The sequence below is a fragment of the Euwallacea fornicatus genome, chromosome 6 (genome assembly GCF_040115645.1).
Source record: "Euwallacea fornicatus isolate EFF26 chromosome 6, ASM4011564v1, whole genome shotgun sequence".
NCBI classification, from domain to species: Eukaryota; Metazoa; Arthropoda; class Insecta; order Coleoptera; family Curculionidae; genus Euwallacea; species Euwallacea fornicatus.
In genome coordinates, this window is record NC_089546.1 from 5325416 (window position 1) to 5346450 (window position 21035).

The 21035-nt window shown below is 35.7% G+C and overlaps 2 protein-coding genes across 7 annotated transcripts in view; one reads left to right on the forward strand and one right to left on the reverse strand.

Annotated features, from left to right (window-relative positions):
• LOC136339721 (large ribosomal subunit protein uL10m-like) overlaps nt 1–21035 on the reverse strand; it is a 236614-nt gene that overhangs the window by 60640 nt on the left and 154939 nt on the right. The gene's annotated exons all lie outside the window — the stretch shown is intronic.
• The window catches only part of LOC136339713 (centrosomin-like), a 28114-nt gene that overhangs the window by 2793 nt on the left and 4286 nt on the right, over nt 1–21035 (forward strand). The window contains exons 1-13 of one of the 6 annotated variants that reach the window (XM_066283152.1): nt 49–597; nt 10068–10129; nt 13709–13899; nt 13956–14126; nt 15181–15477; nt 15579–15786; nt 15838–15935; nt 16327–16686; nt 18834–18935; nt 18995–19242; nt 19298–19577; nt 19630–19934; nt 20560–20771. In XM_066283152.1, the coding sequence (XP_066139249.1) occupies nt 503–597; nt 10068–10129; nt 13709–13899; nt 13956–14126; nt 15181–15477; nt 15579–15786; nt 15838–15935; nt 16327–16686; nt 18834–18935; nt 18995–19242; nt 19298–19577; nt 19630–19934; nt 20560–20771 (2629 nt within the window). In that variant the 5' untranslated portion in view covers nt 49–502. Of the gene's footprint in view, nt 1–48; nt 598–10067; nt 10130–12413; nt 12568–13476; nt 13646–13708; nt 13900–13955; nt 14127–14565; nt 14674–15180; nt 15478–15578; nt 15936–16326; nt 16687–18833; nt 18936–18994; nt 19243–19297; nt 19578–19629; nt 19935–20559; nt 20772–21035 lie in introns of those variants that run through there. The other 5 variants (XM_066283149.1, XM_066283153.1, XM_066283151.1 and 2 more) reach the window with 5 other exon arrangements.

Here is a 21035-nt window from a genome sequence, read left to right on the forward strand (position 1 = left end):
GCACGTGGTCCAGAAGCTGATTGTTTTGCTTTGCAACGCGACGATAAAATCTCCGTGTTCAGTTCGGTTTTCCAAAGCGTGGCACGCTAGTGTTCCCTCGTTTCGCTGATCACCGGAAAATTGTTTGCTTATTCGCCACTTAGCAAACAGTGTGTTAATAACAGTTTAATTGTACAGTGCGGTGTTTAAGTTTTCGCTTCGTATATTAATTCTTATCTGTGGGCGGTATCGGATCAGCGTGGTTTGCCCCTGATATTGACATACATCATTCTGACTACAACTGTGTCCAAGAATCATAAAAATTTGGCGAATAACACCGATTTAAAAGAGCAATGGACAATTGCCATGAATCATGTCTGGCGAAGAGTGACAGTGCCTTATGTTTGTTCTTCGATAAAGACCGATAATACAACACATGAAACGGAAAAAATAGGACACTGAAATAGTGCGTTGTATAGTTTTTAAGAGTGTTTTTCGGTTTTTTGGAGTTTACTTGTTAGACATGTCGCGTTTTAATTTTACTGATAGGTTCGGATCGCCTACCAGTGAGAAATTCCCCACGAATAGCCTTGCTAAAAGTCCGTCTAGTCCGTTTTGGTAAGGAAAAATTAACTAACATATTTAGAATTAAAAAAATGTCCTACGATAAAAATAAATCGCGCATTTTATCTAGAATATTGAATTTTAAGTTGTTAGACGAATTCAAGTCAGATCACCCTCCACTTGACAATTTTAAGATCCCCCCAAGAGTCATTCTTATGTGAATTAAATACCTATATAACGTTCGAGATTAAATCATTAATGCGCCATCAATTTCAATTTCAGGCCAATAGCCAGAAATGTTGAAATTGAGCCTCGGTACTGTATTTCGTATAGACGAGCGCAGGTGTTGGTTAGATTTTTGGTTTCTATGGAAACCAGCTCAATTATAAAGTTAACAGCCCATTTGTAATTTAGTCCTTAAGAAGTTAAATAATGGGTGATCATTAAAAATAAACACACACACACACAGTAGGTGGTGAACCGTAAACGAGTCGATTAAGCTATTTACTATTTACTATACTATTTGTCTTGTAACAATATATTAAAACGTTAATTAGTTTACGATATGCCTCTATTATTTTAACGCCTACTGGAGGTTTTTCCTAATGATCACTATTTATAATATTTATAGGTATTACTGACAATGCAATTTTCGTTTTTAACCAACTGGGAAAGAAAATCTGAAAATTTTGTTTATGATATATTTTGATTATCAATATTGAAGAAAAAAACTTCGGATTGAGCGTAGAATCGTAATCGTGGGGCGGTAATTAAGTATATTGCTATATATCATGAAATATCGGTCTGATAACAGATGAATTCCTCGAAGTCATGCCTCTGACACTTCAACGACTACTGGAGGCTTTTTTTTTTACCTTGATCGACCTGATCAGCAATCAGCAATGGAAAATGAGGTGACATTAAATAGTAATTAAAATAGCAATTCATAATTAATACACTTGTGTGAATTAAAATAGCAGTGCACAGTTTTTTTTTTGTTATTAAACACAAAAAGATCGTTGTTTTAGAAAAAAAAAAAGATTTTATGTTTATGATAAACCTACACAACTAAAATAGCACATATTTAGATATAAAGAGTAATTAGTTTACGACAGAAGAAACAGAAGTATTGTCGAAGTGTGAATTGGAATAGCGATGATACATCGGATGATTCAACAAGGGGCTCGCCCTTATAACTTTTTTGTTTTTAAACTTAGAAAGTTGAAATTTGGAGGGAAGCTACATGAGAATAGAGTTGATTGATTGAAATTAATGACGTTTATTTAGTACTTTCAGTTTAATCGGAAATTATCTCAACTTTCGATTTTTAAACATAGTGCCCTTTACATTTTTGCTTTTTTGAAATCTAGAGGTTATTTTTAGCCCAGAAACATGTCAATTTAAAAAATATATAATTTTTCTATGATATTTTCATGTCAAGCTACGCCACTGATTTCTGATTCGATTTCTTTGTCTTCACTGATAATAAAGTTTCCTTCTGCATTACCATTTTGTGTTTTCATTTTATTCACTAATTTTCTAAAATAGTGGCGGTCTAGATGGTTTCCAGGCGGAAACCTTTCCATATAAAGTTGCGCAGCATCGGAAGGCCGTCGACGACATTCTCTAGACACTAACGGCATATCAATTTTTTCACTTTTAGTATCATTTAGAATTTTTTTATAATTTAATTCGCTTGCGCTTTCACGACTGTCCACAATTTCTGCAAATAGAAATATTTTATTCTGTCGCTTGGAAAGCGGCCGCGACGTACTCCTCGGCCAACGTATTGCTTTCTAAATTTGAAGATTTTTAACGAATTAACGGTTCATTTCTAAATGAACATACGTTGTGTTTGGTACCAAACAAATCGGGAAAAAGCAGTCTTTTCGCAAAACGCAATGACCTACCATGTTGCCACTTGAAAAACCAAAGGTAAAGGGGAAAAACCGTTCTTCGGTAGTTAAGTTGCTTATAAAAGGAGTACTCAATAAAATGACAAAATAATATTTTTCCCCATAAATCCGACCTAAAATTGTGCCTAATATGTATGGATCAGAGGCGTAGACATGAAAAAAAAATTTAATGACATATTTTAGAGTGAAAATTACCTTTCGGTTTCCAAAAAGTAAAAATTTAAAGGGCATTACATTCAGAAATCGCAAGTTAAGGTTATATGCGGTTAAACCGGAAACGCTAGATAAAGGCCATTAATGTCTATCAATTGGCTCTATTCTCATATAGCTTTCCTCGAAATTTCTATTTTCTAAGTTTAAAAACCTAAAAGTTATATGAGCCATCTTCTTGAATCACACGGTATATATTTTATTTAAAAAAAACAGAAATTAAATTATGGTATTGATTTTTTTTTACACTAATAATGTGTTGAGTAACCCTTTTGCTGTAATATTTGTACGCATCGATTGAAAGTAGAATTTGCAAGTTCCTGCCATAACCCAACATTGCCGGCCTTCCACGCCACTTCCAATTCTTACCATACTTCTACTTTGTTTCTGTTTTTTTTTAGCAACGGCTTTTTTCGCTATCCATAAGTTTTCAATAGGGTTAAGGTCTGACGAGCGCGGTGGCTCATAAAATTTTTCTTCTCCGAACCAGGACTGTGCAACACTCGCCTTGCGTTTCGGATCATTATCCTGTAGTAAAGTTCATTTTAACGGCATATCCTACTCAGCAAAAGGTAGCATCACATTTTTTAGGACGTCTAAATAAATGTTGGCTGTCATGGTCTTTATCAAAACAATTGGACTCTGTCTCTAGTAGAATAAAGCATCCCCAAGCCATTACGCTGTCTTTGCCATGTTATATGGTTTTGATGGGTATTCTTCAGATTGAAGGATTGTAGCGGAAAACGTCTCGCATGGCTTTGGGATATTGCTGGATTGAATAGCATAATTTTTGTTTCATTAGTCCACAGTGCATTACGGTATTTTGCCCTGGGCCTCTTTATATGGTTTCTTCGCAAACGCTAATCTTTTGGAAACCTTTTCTTGATTTTAAATTAGTAATTATTTTTTTCTTTATTTTCAGTACACGTTATAAACGTTTTTCATGTGCCCAGTTTCAGTACTTTTTTACCTTGTTCAGGATTTACTTTACATTTTCCTCCTTTATTTCCGTTACCAACTACAAATGTTTTAGAATTGTATTTTGTATGGATATTGTATGTTTATTTCGATTTTCGTGTTTCCTAAACTAATATATACAGAAATGTACAGCTGAGAAATAATTTAAAGAATCTTACAGTTTCCGGATTTCACGAAATCGCTGAGAGTTTTTTTCAAAATTTGCATATCAAACGGCAGATTAATAATGTTTTTTCGCATAAAAGGGTGATAAGAAATAATAAAATGTTAAAGGTCACAGTGGCGTGGAATATTGTACAAAATGTTGAATTTTATTAAATCAAGGGCATATTTTTGCTACCACGTAAGCATAGAATACTAGTACAATAAAATTACAGCGGATTAGAACATTTCCTTTTCAAATAGAAAATTTTAAATATGGAGGCTCATAATACATATTTGCTTTAGAACTATAGCACAGCTGTATTAAGTCTTAGTCGAATATGTCAGTGTTTCTGATCAAGTCAAATTCATATTTTTGAAAAAGGTTGGTCTTTCATAAAAGGACAGTGGCGTGGAATATTTTCCTCTCGTGTTGGAATGTTTTGAAAACATCTTTCTTCACGTTTGTCTTATTTGCGTAGCTGCTTTGAGTCAAGACCTCATGCACCACCATTTTTTAAATCAAATCAAGTTGATGTTTTTTTCCACATAAAGTAGGAATATGACTGGTTTGTAAGAACAACATAGTGGCGTAGAGTATTTTTTTCTAACGTTAAACGTTTTTGAAAACGGAAGGTTCTAGGGATATAAGTTTATACGTGGTGTGGCCCCTTTAAACAGTCCACCCGAAATATCTTGAATGGAACTTTTTTCTTCTTCTTCGCGAAGCTCGAGACACGTCAATTTCACTTTTAAGGGGACATTTTTAGATCATAAATTCGTAAGTGTAGAGTCATCCCCCTAAACGGGGTGGCAACCTCTTCGAAAATCTTAAAGGGCGATATTTCAACGATATCCACAATGTGAGTGTAGATGAAGCCTTGAAGCTGATTGAGGTAAGATTCACCCCTCAGGTTATCTCAGGTAGAAAAAAAATCGTGAAATCGACAAGTTTCGGGTGTCAGTTCTGATCAGTGTAAAATCGGAACAAAACTACCCCCTTCGATGCTGACGAAACCCATCGCCTTATCTGAAGAATTCGATGATAAACATAATTTTTTGTAGTATCGGCGAGTTTGTTATTATTAAGTTTGGGTCATTTTTTTCGATTTACTTCACCGATGTTCTATAACGGTTTTTTACAATATTTAAAGGCGGCGCAAAAAAATTCGTCATACCTGTAAGGAGAATTGAAATACCTTTGATTTGATTGGCCACTTGGCCCCTCGTACTTTTTAAGACTCTTGAAGGGGTTGTCACCCTGCTTAGGGGGACGACTCCACACCTACGAATTTATGATCTAAAAATGTCCCCTTAAAAGCAAAATTGGAGTGTCTCCGAAGAAAAAAAAATCCATTCAAGATATTTCAGGTGGAGCGTTTTAAATGGGCTACCGCGTGTGTTACGTATCGTTTGGTAAAGGCTTGGTGTGTTGTAAGGTGGACCACCCCGCGTTAAGACGATAAGCCATAGAGAACGGAAATTTGCTCATAAAGGCTCGTCGACAAAATTCAATGTGTCTTCTATCTGTTTATAACTTATCATTGAACATCTGGATAATAATATCGGTTCCATGACCTATTTCTATTTCCAGATTCTGCTTCCCTTGTCACGCCAAGTCCACGCGTTTTTTTAATGAGCAGACACAAAAGACCTTATTAAATTTAATAGAAATGATGACAAATACTGAAATGATATTGTATGTAAATCCTGGATTCGATTTTCCTAAGCAGTTATGGGGGGGGATCCGCTTATCACTCAGAATTTGATAATTCGCTTGCCAGTTCCATTTTATTTACAACTCGATGCGATGTTTTAGAGCCAACACTTGGCATTTAAAACCGCTTTCGATGGCCTTTTAGAACTATTTTTATAGCCGACAGGTTGTACCCATACGCAGGAGTGTTTAGACAATTAAACAATTTTGTTTATCCCCGAGAACGAGCGAGGAAGGAATACCTTTTCGTTAACCTATGCAAAGCCTTTTTTAACTCAGATTCATATTGTTGTAGTCCAAACAAACTAATATATCATCGTTTATAGGCAGAGACTCATAAACAATTGAGTATTTGACGGACACAGCAGCTAGTGCTACAGAGACTTGGGGGAAAAGCGATCAAGAAGACTACACGGAAATGCAGGAAGGCGGCAATCCAAAATTAACCTGTGGGCAAAGGTCCCAATATAATTTCTTTTGCTCCCATTTCACTTTCTGTTTTCACTCTCCAAGTTGACACTTTTACGTTATAATTGAAAAGGATGAGGCCGTTTGGTCGTAATGGAGGTGGGAAGTTTATTTTAGATTTGGCGAAGTTGTTGCCGCAATTCAAAATTTCGCGCTCCATTAGAAACTATCTAATTGCCGCAGGTTTGGTCGATATACACCCTATGGAAACAAACAGAGATATCATTGGGTTAACGTCCTCGTTATGTGGAACAATTTTCCTCTTATCTGCATTCAGACTGCGGGATTGTTCCAACCAGATACTGGTGAACGCACCATTTAAACAGTCACTTAATATTCGTTATTGCGTTTAGCATTTTTACCGTGGCTTAAAAAGTGCACTTATCAGAGGTTCGCAGCACGAAACCCCATTGGTACTCGTTTTCCCGCATTCATAAACAATATGGTACCGGCACAGAACTAAAAATAGTCCAATCAAAGCTGCGATCTCTCCTTGTCCATATATTGTATATCTCTACTTCCCAAAGTTAACAAAAGAAGTGCTCTTAATTTAAGGCTTTCCGCTCGGAGTTCAGCATAAGTTTATTTTATTCTCAGCCTTGTGAACGCGCAAAGGACCTGCATAGAGCATCCTACGCGTCTTGGTGTTAAAAAATATCCAGAGGTTAACTGAAGATCACAGCAAAGCTGCTTAAAATATGCCTACGCGATAATTATTTCAAAGTATAATTATTGTCGTATTATAAATTGGTAATGAGTTGGAGTTTATTTTTCATTGTTGCACAAGTTTGTTTATTATTTTTTTTGTGTCCATGTCTTATTCTGGAGGAAACAAAGGCAGCATTAAAATAAATTGATACAACGTCTAGAGGTGTTAAGAATGAACGTGTGGGAGGGCCGTTTTGAAAAATCGTTTCACTTAAACGTTGTTAAATGTTACCTTTCACGTGAACAATTTTTGGGAATGTCCGGTCCATCTTTTAAACCCCAAAAGAACAGAAAATGAGAAGAAAATCACTACAGATTTTTAATGCCCGAGCAACGACATGCCCACTTTCATTACTTTAGGGGAACGAGCCTTATATAATACCAAAAATAACTTCGTCACAAGGATCCAACATCCTCTTTCAATATAGAATTCTTCTGTATATTTTCATATAAACTATTTTTACATTTTCTCAATCGATTTTTTAACTTTGAACAGAGTTGTCTCAGGTCAGTCAGAAATTTGGAAATTTGCTACGCTCGCAATTGCCTACGTATACGTCGCAGAAATTTTAGAAATTGAGCTTCTCCATATCACTTTGAGTTTCTCAATACTTTTAAAAGTCGCTTTTTAAGGTTTTTTTAAATTTTATTTTATTTTATTATTTTTATTTTTATTTTATTATTTTTATTTTTATTTTATTATTTTTATTTTTATTTTATTTTATTATTTTTATTTTATTTTTTATTTATTTTGATATATACACACAGCGCAGAAAGTATTGGAACAACAGATAATATTGTGTTGAATCCAATACTGAGCTTCGACTTAAAGACTTATTTGTAAGGGTCAAACATAGAGGTGGGAGCGTTTATAGGGTTTGGGGTTGTATGTCGGCAGCAGGGGTGGGAAATCTGTGTTTTGCAGATAAATTAATGGACAGCAAAGCGTATGTGAACATTTTAAAAGCAAATCTTGAAGCGAGCGCGAAAAAGCTGGACCTTGGTAGATTTTTCTACTTTTATGCAAGACAATGATGCTAAACATTTCTCGTGTCTAACAAAAAAGTTTATGTCATATAACGTTAAGAACACTCTAAATTGCCCACTATAATCTAAATTCGATTGAACATCTGGGGGAACACTTTGAGCGGAAAATACCATCACATACGATTAACGATAAAAAGGACATAGAAGAAACGTTATTAGAAAAATGGAATAAAATCCCGCCTAACATAACATTGAATTTAGTTTATTTTTTGAATCGACGAGTACAAGTGGCGTTAAAGCCTAAAGGAAACCCGATAAAATGTTTATTGTTCGAATAATTTTTTTATTTAGCTAAATTTAGTTAATATTAGTTTAGTTATGCGAAATCGTCCGGGGACTTTTTTGAGCAAAAATATGAACGTTTTAAAAAAAAATTCGCCAAAAATTTGAATTTCTTTTACTAATTTCTTGATTATCATTGTTAATGGACCGATAAATATTCCTTCCATGTTTTGCCAATAAAGTGGCTATCTTGCCTCTAAATCTCTACGTATTCCTACGATAAGTAACCGTACGGAAAGTTTTTTGTACCACTGCAAACGTTGTTTCTACTACTGTTCATGTGGCCCTTGCGTGCATGTAAACCAAAGTGATGGTATGTACACGTTCATTCTTCAATAGGAATGAAATGTGTGTTGCTTAATTCCATATTCCATTCATTACAGAAGGAAGCGTTTTTTTTTCTGTATCAGACTGCCGCGTTTACTGTTAAAATTATTATTAAAATTTATATTAAAAATAGTTAATATAAAAAGAACTTGGCGATATTTCGGCACCATAAATATAGTACTATTACAACGCAAAATCTACTAAAATGGAACTTTCTATCCTTAGGAAAACAGAAGGCACTGGCTGATATTTTTGCACACATTTAACTTTAAAACAACGTCAGCTGCATGGTAAGATGAAGGGGATGAAAAATTTCTAAATTGAACAGGGATTTCGATTTTTCGGAATGAATCGGTCGATGGGGCTCAACAAAAAATCACAGAGGGAAAGATCACTCAATTCATCTAGGGAGATAAATCTAAAATAACGTCTTCACGTCAAATTTTGATGATCCAAATATCTTAAGGACTTCCAGAGTTATTAAAAGTCTAAACAAAAATTTTTACTGTGACATTCCCCATGTAGAAAACTGTCTGATTGCATGCGAAAAAATACGTGCTCAATCGTAATCTTTTTACAGAAAAAATATGCGGACGAATGTTGGTACGTGGTGCAAACACTGAAATGTGTAGGAGACCTATTGAGAGAAAATATCGACGATAAGTTGACCTTATGAATAATAGTGGCTATTCCCAGAAGTACACCAAACTCATGTCCGTAGTTTTACATACCTACGAACTTTTAATGTTGACCAGTATAATTTTGTTTAATTAATTATTGCAAAACCCCATCGATCTACGGCCGGAGTTTTAAACACACTAACTTGGACTAACACAGGACTACCACGAAAATGATTCGTGGTAGTCCTTACTATCTTTCTTTACTACGAAGATAATTATTATATAATTTCATATTGACTTAGTCAAGTTATTGAGGATATTTACAGCTGCAAACTGTTAAATGCCAATGAATTTCAGATTTTAGACATAAATATTTTAAATATCTCTCGCACAACAAATGTACCATCGAAATGAATCCGGTAAGTGACCTGGTTTCTTCGATAGATCGAAACGCTGCAGGCGTTTCTTGAGTATATGAATTGTCTGAGAATTGAGTATAATTTGTAAATAAATTTCTATCAGTTGTCACTATCAATCCACGAGGTTGTTAACGCCCAGAAAAATTTAAAGCTGAAGTTAACCCATGTCCATTAATCGAAATAAAAATGGACATATATTTAGAAATGTATGTTCCATTGTTCACACAATTCCTCCAACGATTTCTGCACGTTTCCAATAATGGACATGGGGTTTTTTCGGAAGTCACCGAATCCAGAACGTAGTCCTCTGTATTTTGTCTAAAGTCTGTGTTAATTTTGAGGACTGTCGTCGCTGTCTCAATATCAAGCAGTTATCCAGACATTAAAATAGATAATTGGCTCTTCAGGCCTGACAGACTGTCCAGATGAGTTCTTCCCTCGGGTTCACTTATAGTTGTCTAGAAATAATTACCTTCGGTATATGCACTTACAAAGATTGCCTGTATTTCAAACAAGGAAAGGTTAGAAATACCTGTGCTGAATCACTGCAGCGCACCAACAGCCAGTTTTAGAATACTATAGATAGCCACTATACCTATATACATTTTTTCCACTTTAGTTAATAATATATTCCCAACTGTTGCTTATTTAAGCTCACGTGCGAATGGATCTGACAAGTAATTTTTTTCAGCACAAGCCCGAGTGTATTACAACTAACTCTGGATGAAGATGCGTCAGTTAGGTCGGCATCAGGTGAGTTTCCAGGAAGTATTGCAGCGAAGCAACTTATCAACGCAAAGTGTGGAAAAATATAATTTGAGAGGCCGTTCTAGGGGGCCTCCAATCGCACCGAAAATAGGAAATTTACTTAATCGGAAAAATTTAACAGATATCAATTAATTCCAGGATGAATCCTTATTTTGCAAAGCATCAGATTCCATGTCATGTGCCACCCACGGTCAGTCTATTTTAATTCGCTTCTACACTACACTGGAATAACAGACCTTTGACTACGGATTTTCTGACAAAATCTCGAAGGCCTCAGCAAATTGGTTAGTTAACGAAATTTCTGATTCGGGGAAATTTGAACGGGCCAATATTCGGTGAACCTTTGAAGGTCCATTCCGCAAGTCCGCAGGCCGATTTGGTTATTTCACCTTAGAAAAGATTCGAGTTATTCAATTTTCTCGCGACTACTCCCTTGAATTACTCTAACAATGTAGCCTCGTTGTGTCTGAGTCTGGACCGTCATGGAAATTTGCCAAAGCCAAATTTATTATTTTAATTTGTATTGCAGCGCTTTTCCAGAAGGTTTCCTGTGGTGTAACGCGTAAATAACATTTATTTATCTGCCCCGAAAAAATAACTGCGTTGGGAGATTTTTCTCTTAAAAGCTCCTTTGAAATAAATTGAATCTTCAAAGTTTCCCAAATCTTATGTCACCGTTACGTAAGTTTCTCCATGTAATCTGCGTCAATGGAGTATAAATTTACAGGAAAATTGTTGTCCCTGCCAAAAACGAGAAAAGCGAATACGCGATATTCGTCCAGCCAATTTACTCACATTGTTTAGGTTCGTTAGTTCAATAAAAATAAATTCAAAGTTGTAAATGGGTTATTTACATGTCTGCTAGTTCTCGCACGAGGTACATGCAATATGTAAAAGTACAGTTGATATTTCGATTACTTCACAACTACCGACACCGAGATTTAGGACTATTATTGTTATTTCTATGCTGCTTTACAAACGTTCAATTCATAATTTGTTGGAAATTTACGTTCAATCATATGCGCTGATAGTTACCTTAATCTCTCCTCTGATTACTATAAAATATGTTTTTCCATTAAGGGTGCTTACCCTTTATCACTGTGTTTACCATAATATGTTTTTTACTGCCCTCACTCTTTACTAAACGTTTTTGTACCTCCAACCTTATTATAGAAAATGTGTTAACAATAAAGTTCCCAACATGCTTATAGTTTAGCCTTAATTGTTCTTACCTTCACACATAACAACAATACACCGTGCGGCTCCAAATTGTTTCTCCTCTTACCTTTTAACATATTATTTTTTAATTTAAAAGCAGCATTAAATAGAACAAGAGATAGCGCCTTCTGACGTTTGCTTATTCCTCTGAACGTTGGTTACGTCACGGGTAGGACAAAATGGCGGATGTTTTTAATTAAAAATTTGGGGTCGCACGGCGCGTTCAGGTGCGTTTGCGCCAAGCAATTACCAAGACTTAAAGTTAAGGGAGTTTAAGGGTTCCTGTCTTAACTTCGGTATATTCAAAAATTGCTTAATAGGAACGGATGTTAAGTAACTCAAAGAGTAAGTTCGTACGTAGTTGTGTCGTTTGCGGTGATTTAAGTCAGGATTTGGGCTAAAGCAGGAGAGTTTTTTGGCTCTGTAAAAAAGCTCGTTAGGTTTATATGTACGTATAAGGTTCAAATTTTCCTCTTTATGAAGCGGTCAGATGAGTCAATAAAAGTTGCTTGATTGTTACAATAATATGCCATGACTAAAGATTCTTATGAAAACATTAATTTAAAATGAAGAAAACAGCTCTGAAATATTTCTAAAACTGTCAGTTGTGTATGGCAAATTGCCTGCATAGTGCCACAAACGGTGCGAGTCTTTAAATAACGGCCTTGTCTGTGTTCATTTTTAGTTTAAATATTCGTCAATTTTGAGGAACATAATTTAATAGCATGTACGTAGCATATGAATGAATACATACATAAGTACCTATAGAATTTCCGATAATTTCAATTACTTCAGAGGAAAGTTAAACAGAACATTTGATCGGTATTCGTACTCTCTTTATCATAAGTTTCAAATCCCTTGCTGATATTTGTTCCATCTACTCATGCTTGATTTTCCTGCGAATCGTCACCTCTGTTACAGTTGATCTTCTTGGCCATTGTTCCTCGCTCTTCAGGGTTTGTTAATTCACCTCGTGATTTGGAAATAAATTGCATTTACCTGTAATACATTTATCTGAAGTTTTATTTGCACACCTCAAGTCAAGCGAACCTTGGCATTTCTGGCATTTAGGCAATTTTCGTTTTATTGTGTTTATTCATATTTCGAAATTTCTCGTAAATTTCACGAGTGGGGCACACGTTTTACGGAGGCCCATTTCTTTGGTGTTAGAGACACCAAACTGGAGTTCATTTACAATTCATCACGTAAGATAAAAAATGTGCTTCCTTCTTCTATTTAGTTTTTACCGTGTTTAAAGAGTGTATCTAAGTTAAGGCGGGTATTTGAATATACACGCATTTCTCCACTACCAAAAAGATGCTTTTGGAGGTCCTTGATTTCCTGGTGAATTTTAAAAAGTTACTGTTACTCAAATACTACACAACTTTCCAAATGTCCACAGCGAAATCTTTAAAAACGTCTCTGCGATGAAAAGAAAATTTCAAAACCCAAAATTATTTTTTAATTTAATATTTCTTTTAAGTACTTGACACCCTCTAGAATTTGATAGAGAATAAAGAATATTTCAAGTCACCAGCAACCTTCAGAAATTTCTTTGATCGACCCAAAAATCGTACATTGTACCTGCATTTTTCGTTGGGAACTCCCAACTTTTAGAAATATTACCAATAAATTTTAGAGAATTCTTGAGGACCATCCAAATTTTAAAAATTTATTGATAAACTTACGAGATTTTCAGTCTAAGTTAGAGATGCCATTGAAGTTTGAAGAGTATTATTTGAACATTTCTAGAGAAATGTTTCAGTCTTGGGCCGAAAAATCAGTCCCTAGATCACTTTACCAGAAAAATAATTTTCAAAGCAAAGATAAAATGAAGGCAGAACGTTGGTCAGTTTCTTGTTTCTATGAAAGCTGTTTTTCAGATTAAATAGTTCGACCTTCTGGCTCTCAATCTCCATAGGGCCCCAACAGACAGATACTACCGAACGTGTTTGATCTTCTTTGCGTAAATAAACGTCTTTCTTATCTTGTTATCCCCTATTACATCTACTCTTCAATGTAGTCGCTATCCAAGCATACAACTAACATAGCCCACAAATATCCCGATTTTATAGTGTAAATGGACCCTCTAAATAAAAGCCTTAAGAGTTTGAATCATTTCCCGAAACATGGCTAATGAATACATAATGGCAGTGTTAAAAAACAACCTCGGAGGAAGAGGCGTTCCTTCTACTAAAGATGGAGAAGCCCCCTCTTCACCTCTGTCCTTCCCTTCTAGCCCAAAGAATGGTTCAATCAGAGATTGCGATGATGTCAAAAATCGTAAAATTCCACATTTTGCGCTGCTTTCTAATTTTCAATTTCTTTGATGAGAAATATGTTTAGGTACCATGGGATTGTGGTCCCCTTCGGCTCCCCTGGGAGGTAGGACGGTGAAGGAAGTGGAAGAGCAACTCTCTAGTCTCAAAAAGGAGAACTTCAATCTCAAACTCAGGATTTATTTTTTAGAAGAAAAACTAGGGGCCCATTTTACTTTAGATAAGGATAATATTGTTAAGAAGAATATAGAGTTACAGGTGGCTTAATTGGAATTACTCGACAATTCCTGGGGACGTCAATATTTTTTTTGTAGACGCAAATAGCCAGCCTCCAAAGAGAGGTGAAAGAACGGCATGAACTATTTTGCCAAGCTGTGAAAGCGGCGGAAATAGTGCAGGAAGAGCGCACCAAATATTCGCAAAACAAGGAGGAGCAGATCTTTGAGCTTCAGCAAGATCTTGATAATCTTCGATCGCAGTTGCAGGTGAGCTTTTCCAGATAGTCACATGGTTAATTCTAGAGGTGGATATTGATTGAATGTACAATAATTGTAGGACGTGACTTTTACTAACAGTTTGAGGGCTTCGATTTCATAAGGTTTAAACAGATACTCGAACGATCCTCTCTATGTTTATAAAATCACGCCTGAATCTCAACATATAGACAGACGAGAAATGGATGACTAATAATTTTCTTTTAGTGTCCAATTTAAACGTTTAACAATGTTTTTAATTGGTTCATGCAATCCAAGTCTTTGTTTCATCCTCGCTTTATCTAGCAGATACATTTTTTACTTGGCGCTATATTTTATATCAAAAATTTGGTTTCAAACTCGATAATATTTATTTTTATGACCCCCGAAAACTCGACGAAATTAATGATACTTTCCGAAAAAATTATCTGCCTTTCTCATTGATTGAGCTGTTCGTTTCGACTAGCAAGTCAGTTTATCAGCAACGTTTGAAGCGTTTGGAAAGTTAAGGTTTTCAGATTGTTCAGTGTCCAGGACTTCAACAGATTTTCCTGAGGTAGTAGCAAATCATTCCCGTGGAATGACATATCTAGACTTTTTTTTGTGGATTTTAACGTAATTGTGTTAATAATAATAAGATAAAACGGAATTGGAAAAAATTGGAAACATCTCCAAATCGGAGAAAATATTTAGGGTCTAGAGGGGTTCTACACTCTTCTGCTTTTAGGAAGAAGGTAATAAATTACAATTATCAACAATCAATATTTCAATTAAATCGGCGACATGAAAGTACCATGTTTCATTTTAATACCCTGTATTTCAGAATGTTTATAGGATTTTTTTTGAGTGCTCAATGGTGAAGAAATGTTTAGTATCTTTCTGAAAATAGTCGCAGCATTTCTCAGGAAATAACTCAATTCTAACTTCATTAAATTCCGATCTCTGGAAACCATATTTCTGGACGCTTTTCTATCGCTTTTCCGTAATTTACATTGTAGCAATAAATGCAATAATGTAAATTACACGTTAGTAAATGTTGGTCTTCAGGAACCGCTTTCATTTCTAGGAACGTGACAACCAGTTGGCCAATTCCGTGTACGATAAAAGTGAAGGACTGCGCCAGCATATCGACGCCCTCCAAAGAGAGAGCGAGAGCAAAGACGAAATCATTGACAGTCTAAACAAAGAATTACTGTCAGCCAATGACAAATTGCATTACTACGCTCAACAAGTGAAGGAATACGAGGAAAATTTGGCCGCTTTGCACACCAAGAACGGTAATTTGTTAACCAAGATGCAGGAGGATCAGAAAACTAACGAGAAATTGAAAACTCAACTGGCGGCCCTTAACCAAAAATATTCGGTGAGTAAAAGAAAGAATGAAGCCTAGTGCAATTGATTACGTTACAACCCTTAATTCCGAATGGTTATAAGTCAATGTGATTGAATCAATTTGTTTTGCAGATGTCCAAATATGAGCTTGAGCACGATATTGAAGAAACTAGGCGTGAAAAGCGGTCTCTAGAACGCACGAATATGATGGTGGAAATGCGCATTTCGGCTCTAGAGAAAGAGAACCGAAAGCAAAAAGAAATGCTGAAAGAGAAACAGACGAAACTAGATGTCGCCATTGTCGAAGCGAAGAAAAACCAAAACCTAGTGGTGTCTACGGGTTGCGCCCAAACACAAATCGCGTCTAATATTGACGATCGTTCTATTTCAGTACCGGATGCAGGAACAGCTGATGGAGCTGCGCAAAAGGGCGCACTACACGTACAGATAAGTCAGCCGGGGAAAGTTAAGTCGCCCTCAAAATCTAAAGTAAGTAGACATGTGCAACCCCCCTTCCCCGTATATGTTGACAATTCAATCTCCCTCAACAACTAAATTATCGTTCACATAATCTTAAACGAGCGTTTCCTTTTTCTAATTTCTCCAAAAACTGCCCTTTTAACCTAGGTGGGTATCGGTCACGATGAAAAACAATTGTTACCCAGTAGAAGGAAAATTGTGCTTTTGATTCAATTTTCGTATATTCTTAAAGAATGGCAATAGTCCCACATCAACTTAGGTAGGGTATATTAGAAGCGATCCAGGTCTCTGGTACTTCAAAAACAAAACTTATTTGTATAATAAAAGAAATAGTAAATACTGTACACCTATCTACGGAATACCGGAATATATTTTTTAACATAAAAAATTTCCATTTCAGTTACCACCTATGCCCGACCCGAAAAATCTATTGAATTTTGAGCGACTTCTCTTAGAAGGGGCTGATACTGACACCGTACGCGAAGAATTCACCACCCTCAAGCATGATTTTACCATCTTGAAGCAGAGAAACATCAAACTGCACGCGGAGCAAATGAAGGCCTGCGAGATCATCAAGAACATTATAGATACCCGGAATAAAGACTCAGCCCGAATTGCCAAACTGGAGAAGGAAAACGAGGAGTTGCAGAAAGAGCTAGAGAACGTAGTTACCAAATCGCCGAAAGAGAGTACTGATATGCCGCTACGTCCCTTAGTGTCCAAATTGAATGTTACGGCGATGGGGACTCCCCCTTGTGAGGTAGATCTTCCACATACTAAACTGATGTCTTTTTATGGAAAGTTTCATTTCCCGCCATAACGCTTTTGAATGAAATTTGAGTTATTCCGCATATAAGGGAAAGTTGCATGATTTTTAATTGCTTGGATGTTGTGTTTTTCTTATTTTTTAGGTATTGTTTTGTTTGATTTTATTAATTTTCTTTTTGCGGGAAAATATATTGAGTTCTGGCAAATTATATTATAGCTATAATATAATATCCCATTACCATCATCGTTTATTTTAGGTTGTGACCTCTTGTAAGTTATTTCAGCTTTTAAAAATGTGATTCACCATTGAAAGGAGATATTTTTCGTTGTATCAATAAGTGATATTGACCGCACTTGACAAACAAAGTTTGACTGAATGAGAGGTTATCAATTCAGCATACGTGAAACTTAGTTACTGTCCATTATCTATACAGGAGAACATCTGCCTTACATATCGAATCGACAATTGTTTAAAATAGTATATATTGGGCGTTTCTACAAGGTGCAGATTCCTTCTAAATGTTTTTGCCATTTTTAAATGAAAAATTTCGTTTTGTCTGTTCTCGTAAGATATTCAAAATTTGTGGTTTTGTGACATGTTACGGAGCTTTGTGACTTACGATTTTACTGGAAATGAGAACAAAATCGCCGTTTTAGGCAAATGGCTTCGAATAGTTTATGTTAAAAGAAAGGTAACATTTGGATTCGAATTGGCAGTAAATGGTAAATTTTTGAAGTAGCACGGCGGCAATATCTTTTACAGAACGATTTATGTTAATTACGAGTAACGGTGAAAATTTTTATCAATAATATTTTGTTTTTCCATTTTATGTTATTAAAGTCGTACGAAATTGTTACAGACAAGTCATAAAACTTAATAATTTGGATATAATATGCTGTAAATAAACCAGATTTTCGTCTTAAAAAAGTCGAAATTTTTGAACTGAAGACAAATCATCTTCGAAACGGTTTTTAATAGCCGGGATATGAAATAAAAATCTCTTTTGTCACCCAAGTTCTGGATCTGAACATGCCAGGGCTATTTTTAATCGAGCAGATGCGTTCCGCTGGAATGACGACGCCTCGAGCTCATTTCTCTGCCAATACTGCCGGTTGAGTTACCGATATTTGGAACATTTTTAATATTTTTGTTTATATAAATCTCAGTGAGGAGTTGTGATATTCGGAATAGACATTCCAGTAAAACTTATCAATCACTCGTAAAGGTATTTAAACATATTTGATTCATTCGGTTTTCCGCGTGTGAATAACCTGCTATTGTCGCTATTTTTAGCCGGCTTTGTGTTTTTTGCAAGTAATTCATTTGTTTAGCAAAGAAAGTTCAGAAGTAGTAATTCGATGGTTAAAGTGCAAAACCAATATGTATTTTTATGCTTTTAAAAATGACGGTTCTTATAAAGGAAGTATTATACAAGAGTACAGCAGTGTAATAATTATTTTCTTATTATTTATCGTCGAATTTGACTTAAAATGAGCTCATCAAAGTCTAATGAACAATTTTAAACCAAATTCTATCTTTCAAAGCAAAACTAAATAAAAAGAACTTTAAATCATAAGTCGTTTCTTGTCAAGAAAATAAGGAAATTTTCGTTTTTTTTTAATTTCCTGCTTACTTTTCCAAACAATTTTGTTATACTTTGGGCCATTTTTTAAAAATTATAATGTATATGACACTATTGGTGTAACAAACCACAAGGTTCCTAATTTAGAAAAACGTCGATTGAGCATCCAAATTTGAATGCAAGACGAAATAATGAAAATCCCCAAGGAAATTACATAAAACAAAACAAAAATTCAAGAAAAGAATCCATTGGATTTCATCGTTTTGCTTTTTAACCATCGAAACAGAATTGTGAAAAAAGTCCGTCAGGGTGTTTACCAGTCAAAGTTAATGGAACATTCAGTAAAACTCCTCATTGTAAATATTACTTATGCATTTGGGCTTGGTCGAGAAACTATTTTATTTTTTCCAGACTTAAAAAGCCTCTCCTTTGCATGTATTTTATTTAGTAGTGCCCGAGACCTTTTATTTGATCTGCCACGAGTGCTTCACACCCGTCCATTCCGCTGCCTAAAATCCTTTCTGTTTGTTAACTCCTTGTGTTGTCCTGTTGTCAGAAATTGGCCATGACCGAGGACAAGCCGCTACACGATAATATGGACGCGGGACTCGTAGAAAAGTACCAAACGCTCGTCGGTGCATTAGAAGAACAAATCCAGGTAAAAACGTCCTCCGTCTTCATTCGGGAGTATAGAGTGAAATTCGCACATTATGTCAGGTCTTAGTGGCAACGCTCAAAGAAAAGGATGCTCAAATGGATTATTTGCGGTCTCAGTACGACGAGATACTCAACATTTTGGAGGAGAAGGAAAACAAGATCATCGATTTGGAGTTTGAGGTTCTGTGCAAGACAAAGGATTCTGGGGATGTTGATAGGTCACTGACTGAGAAGGGAGACACGGCCTCGGAAAAGCGCAGCAGTTTTTATAAGCAGGAATTGGAGGTGAAGAACAACGAAATTGAGAAGTAAGTGTAAGGGAAATTATTGGTTTTATTTGTCTCACGTTTTTATTTACCTTAGATTAAACACCGAATTGAAAACCTGCACTTGCTTCTTGCAAGAGATCGTCAACAAAGAACTCTGGGATAAAAACAAGCAAATCGAAAAGATGCAGATGAAGCAAAACAGTTCCTTTGAAATTGTCAAACTAAGAAAAGATTTATCTTGCAAAGACTCACAGCTTAAACTACTGAAGCAGACAATCTCCGAATTAGGTCTGGAAATCAAACTGCCCGACGAAGATTCTTCAAATAACATTTTTTCCCCCAATCGAAATATAGAGCACATCAAAATCTTGCAGGTAGACCAGTTCCTATCTAATCGAAAACACCGATTCATATTACCCATTTCAGGAGCAACTTAAGCTTGCCAAGGAAGAGAAGAAATTTTTCGAAACTCGGGTTTTGGAGTTGGAGAGCGCACAGGCAGCTTTGCAGATCTTGAAATCCGATTACGAGTGTGTTAGTGAGGAATTGGAGAAGAGCGAAAAATTGCGTCATGAAGTCGGCGAGGTGTGTGCAGCGTTGGGGAAGAGATTGGAAGAATTGGCGATATTTTTAGATTCTCTATTGAAGCAGGAGTCTGTTTTGGGCTTTTTGGGGTTGGTAAAGAACAGGAAGTTGCGGGAGATTATAAGCAACAGCATTGATATGTCAAGGTAAGCAGGGCAGTTGGGAGACGATATGAACAGTTAGAGAAATATCATGCTTATTTGTCCGTAAATGGGTCTAAATCTGACACGGTTCAAAAAGGAATATTATACTATGGCCGTGGTTAATTGGTTTTCTTTTTTTTTTAGTATATGTATTACTCACAAGTTTTCACGCAAAAATTTCATTGGCGTAGCCGTGTTTTATTACAAGTTACTTCTATTCAAAAATAATGTTTCAAAATTGCAATTCTTCTTACAATACTAAGTCGTTAACATTAAAAAGTTTCCGGAAAAAATGCTCATATTCTGTATTCAATTTCATCAAGATCTGCTACGCATTAAGGGGACCAGACTTTGAAATAAAATACAAATAGTTCAATTTAAAATATTTAAGGATGGTAAATAACTAATAGTATATCAAAAGGTAGCAATATAAGGTATTTAATATGCCCAATGTTTCCAAAATCACCGATATTTGTGGTGGTTTTAAGTTCTACAACATGAGTTTTATTTGGGGTTGTTGAAATAATGCAGGTTTGCGCTAGGGAGTTCTGCTGTCTGAAATTTATTTATTCTGAGAATTTAGATATTGAGATAGCTGTAGATGACAAAGCTTTTCTTTTAAATGAAGGTCATTTTCCACGAGTCTAATGGCTAATCCTGATCAAAGCCTGGCTCAATTGTCCAACATCACTACATTACTGAACGGCTCGGTATTCCAAGAACTTAAATTGGCTGCGACTGAAGACTATGAGGAGGAAACGCATTTCAGTATTATTCCCGACAGTATTTCTTTAAGCTTCGAGTCGCGTCTTTGCAAGAAAACCAACGGAGACCAACCAGGTATTTTGTTACTTACTTAAAAGCTAGTTTGCCAATTTGCATAGAAACATTAAGCTTAACGTGACCTCTCCGTTTAGCCCTACTGGCTATGTGCGACGTTATAATTCTGTACGCAAAATATCTAATAAAGAGCAATAATTGTTAATTAGAACAACCTCCCTATAGATACTAAATTGCACGTGTTATATATTGTGTTATTTTTGTCGTATTTCTAACATGAGGCGTTAACTTTGTAACTTAGAGGACGCTCGTAATAAGTTGTGC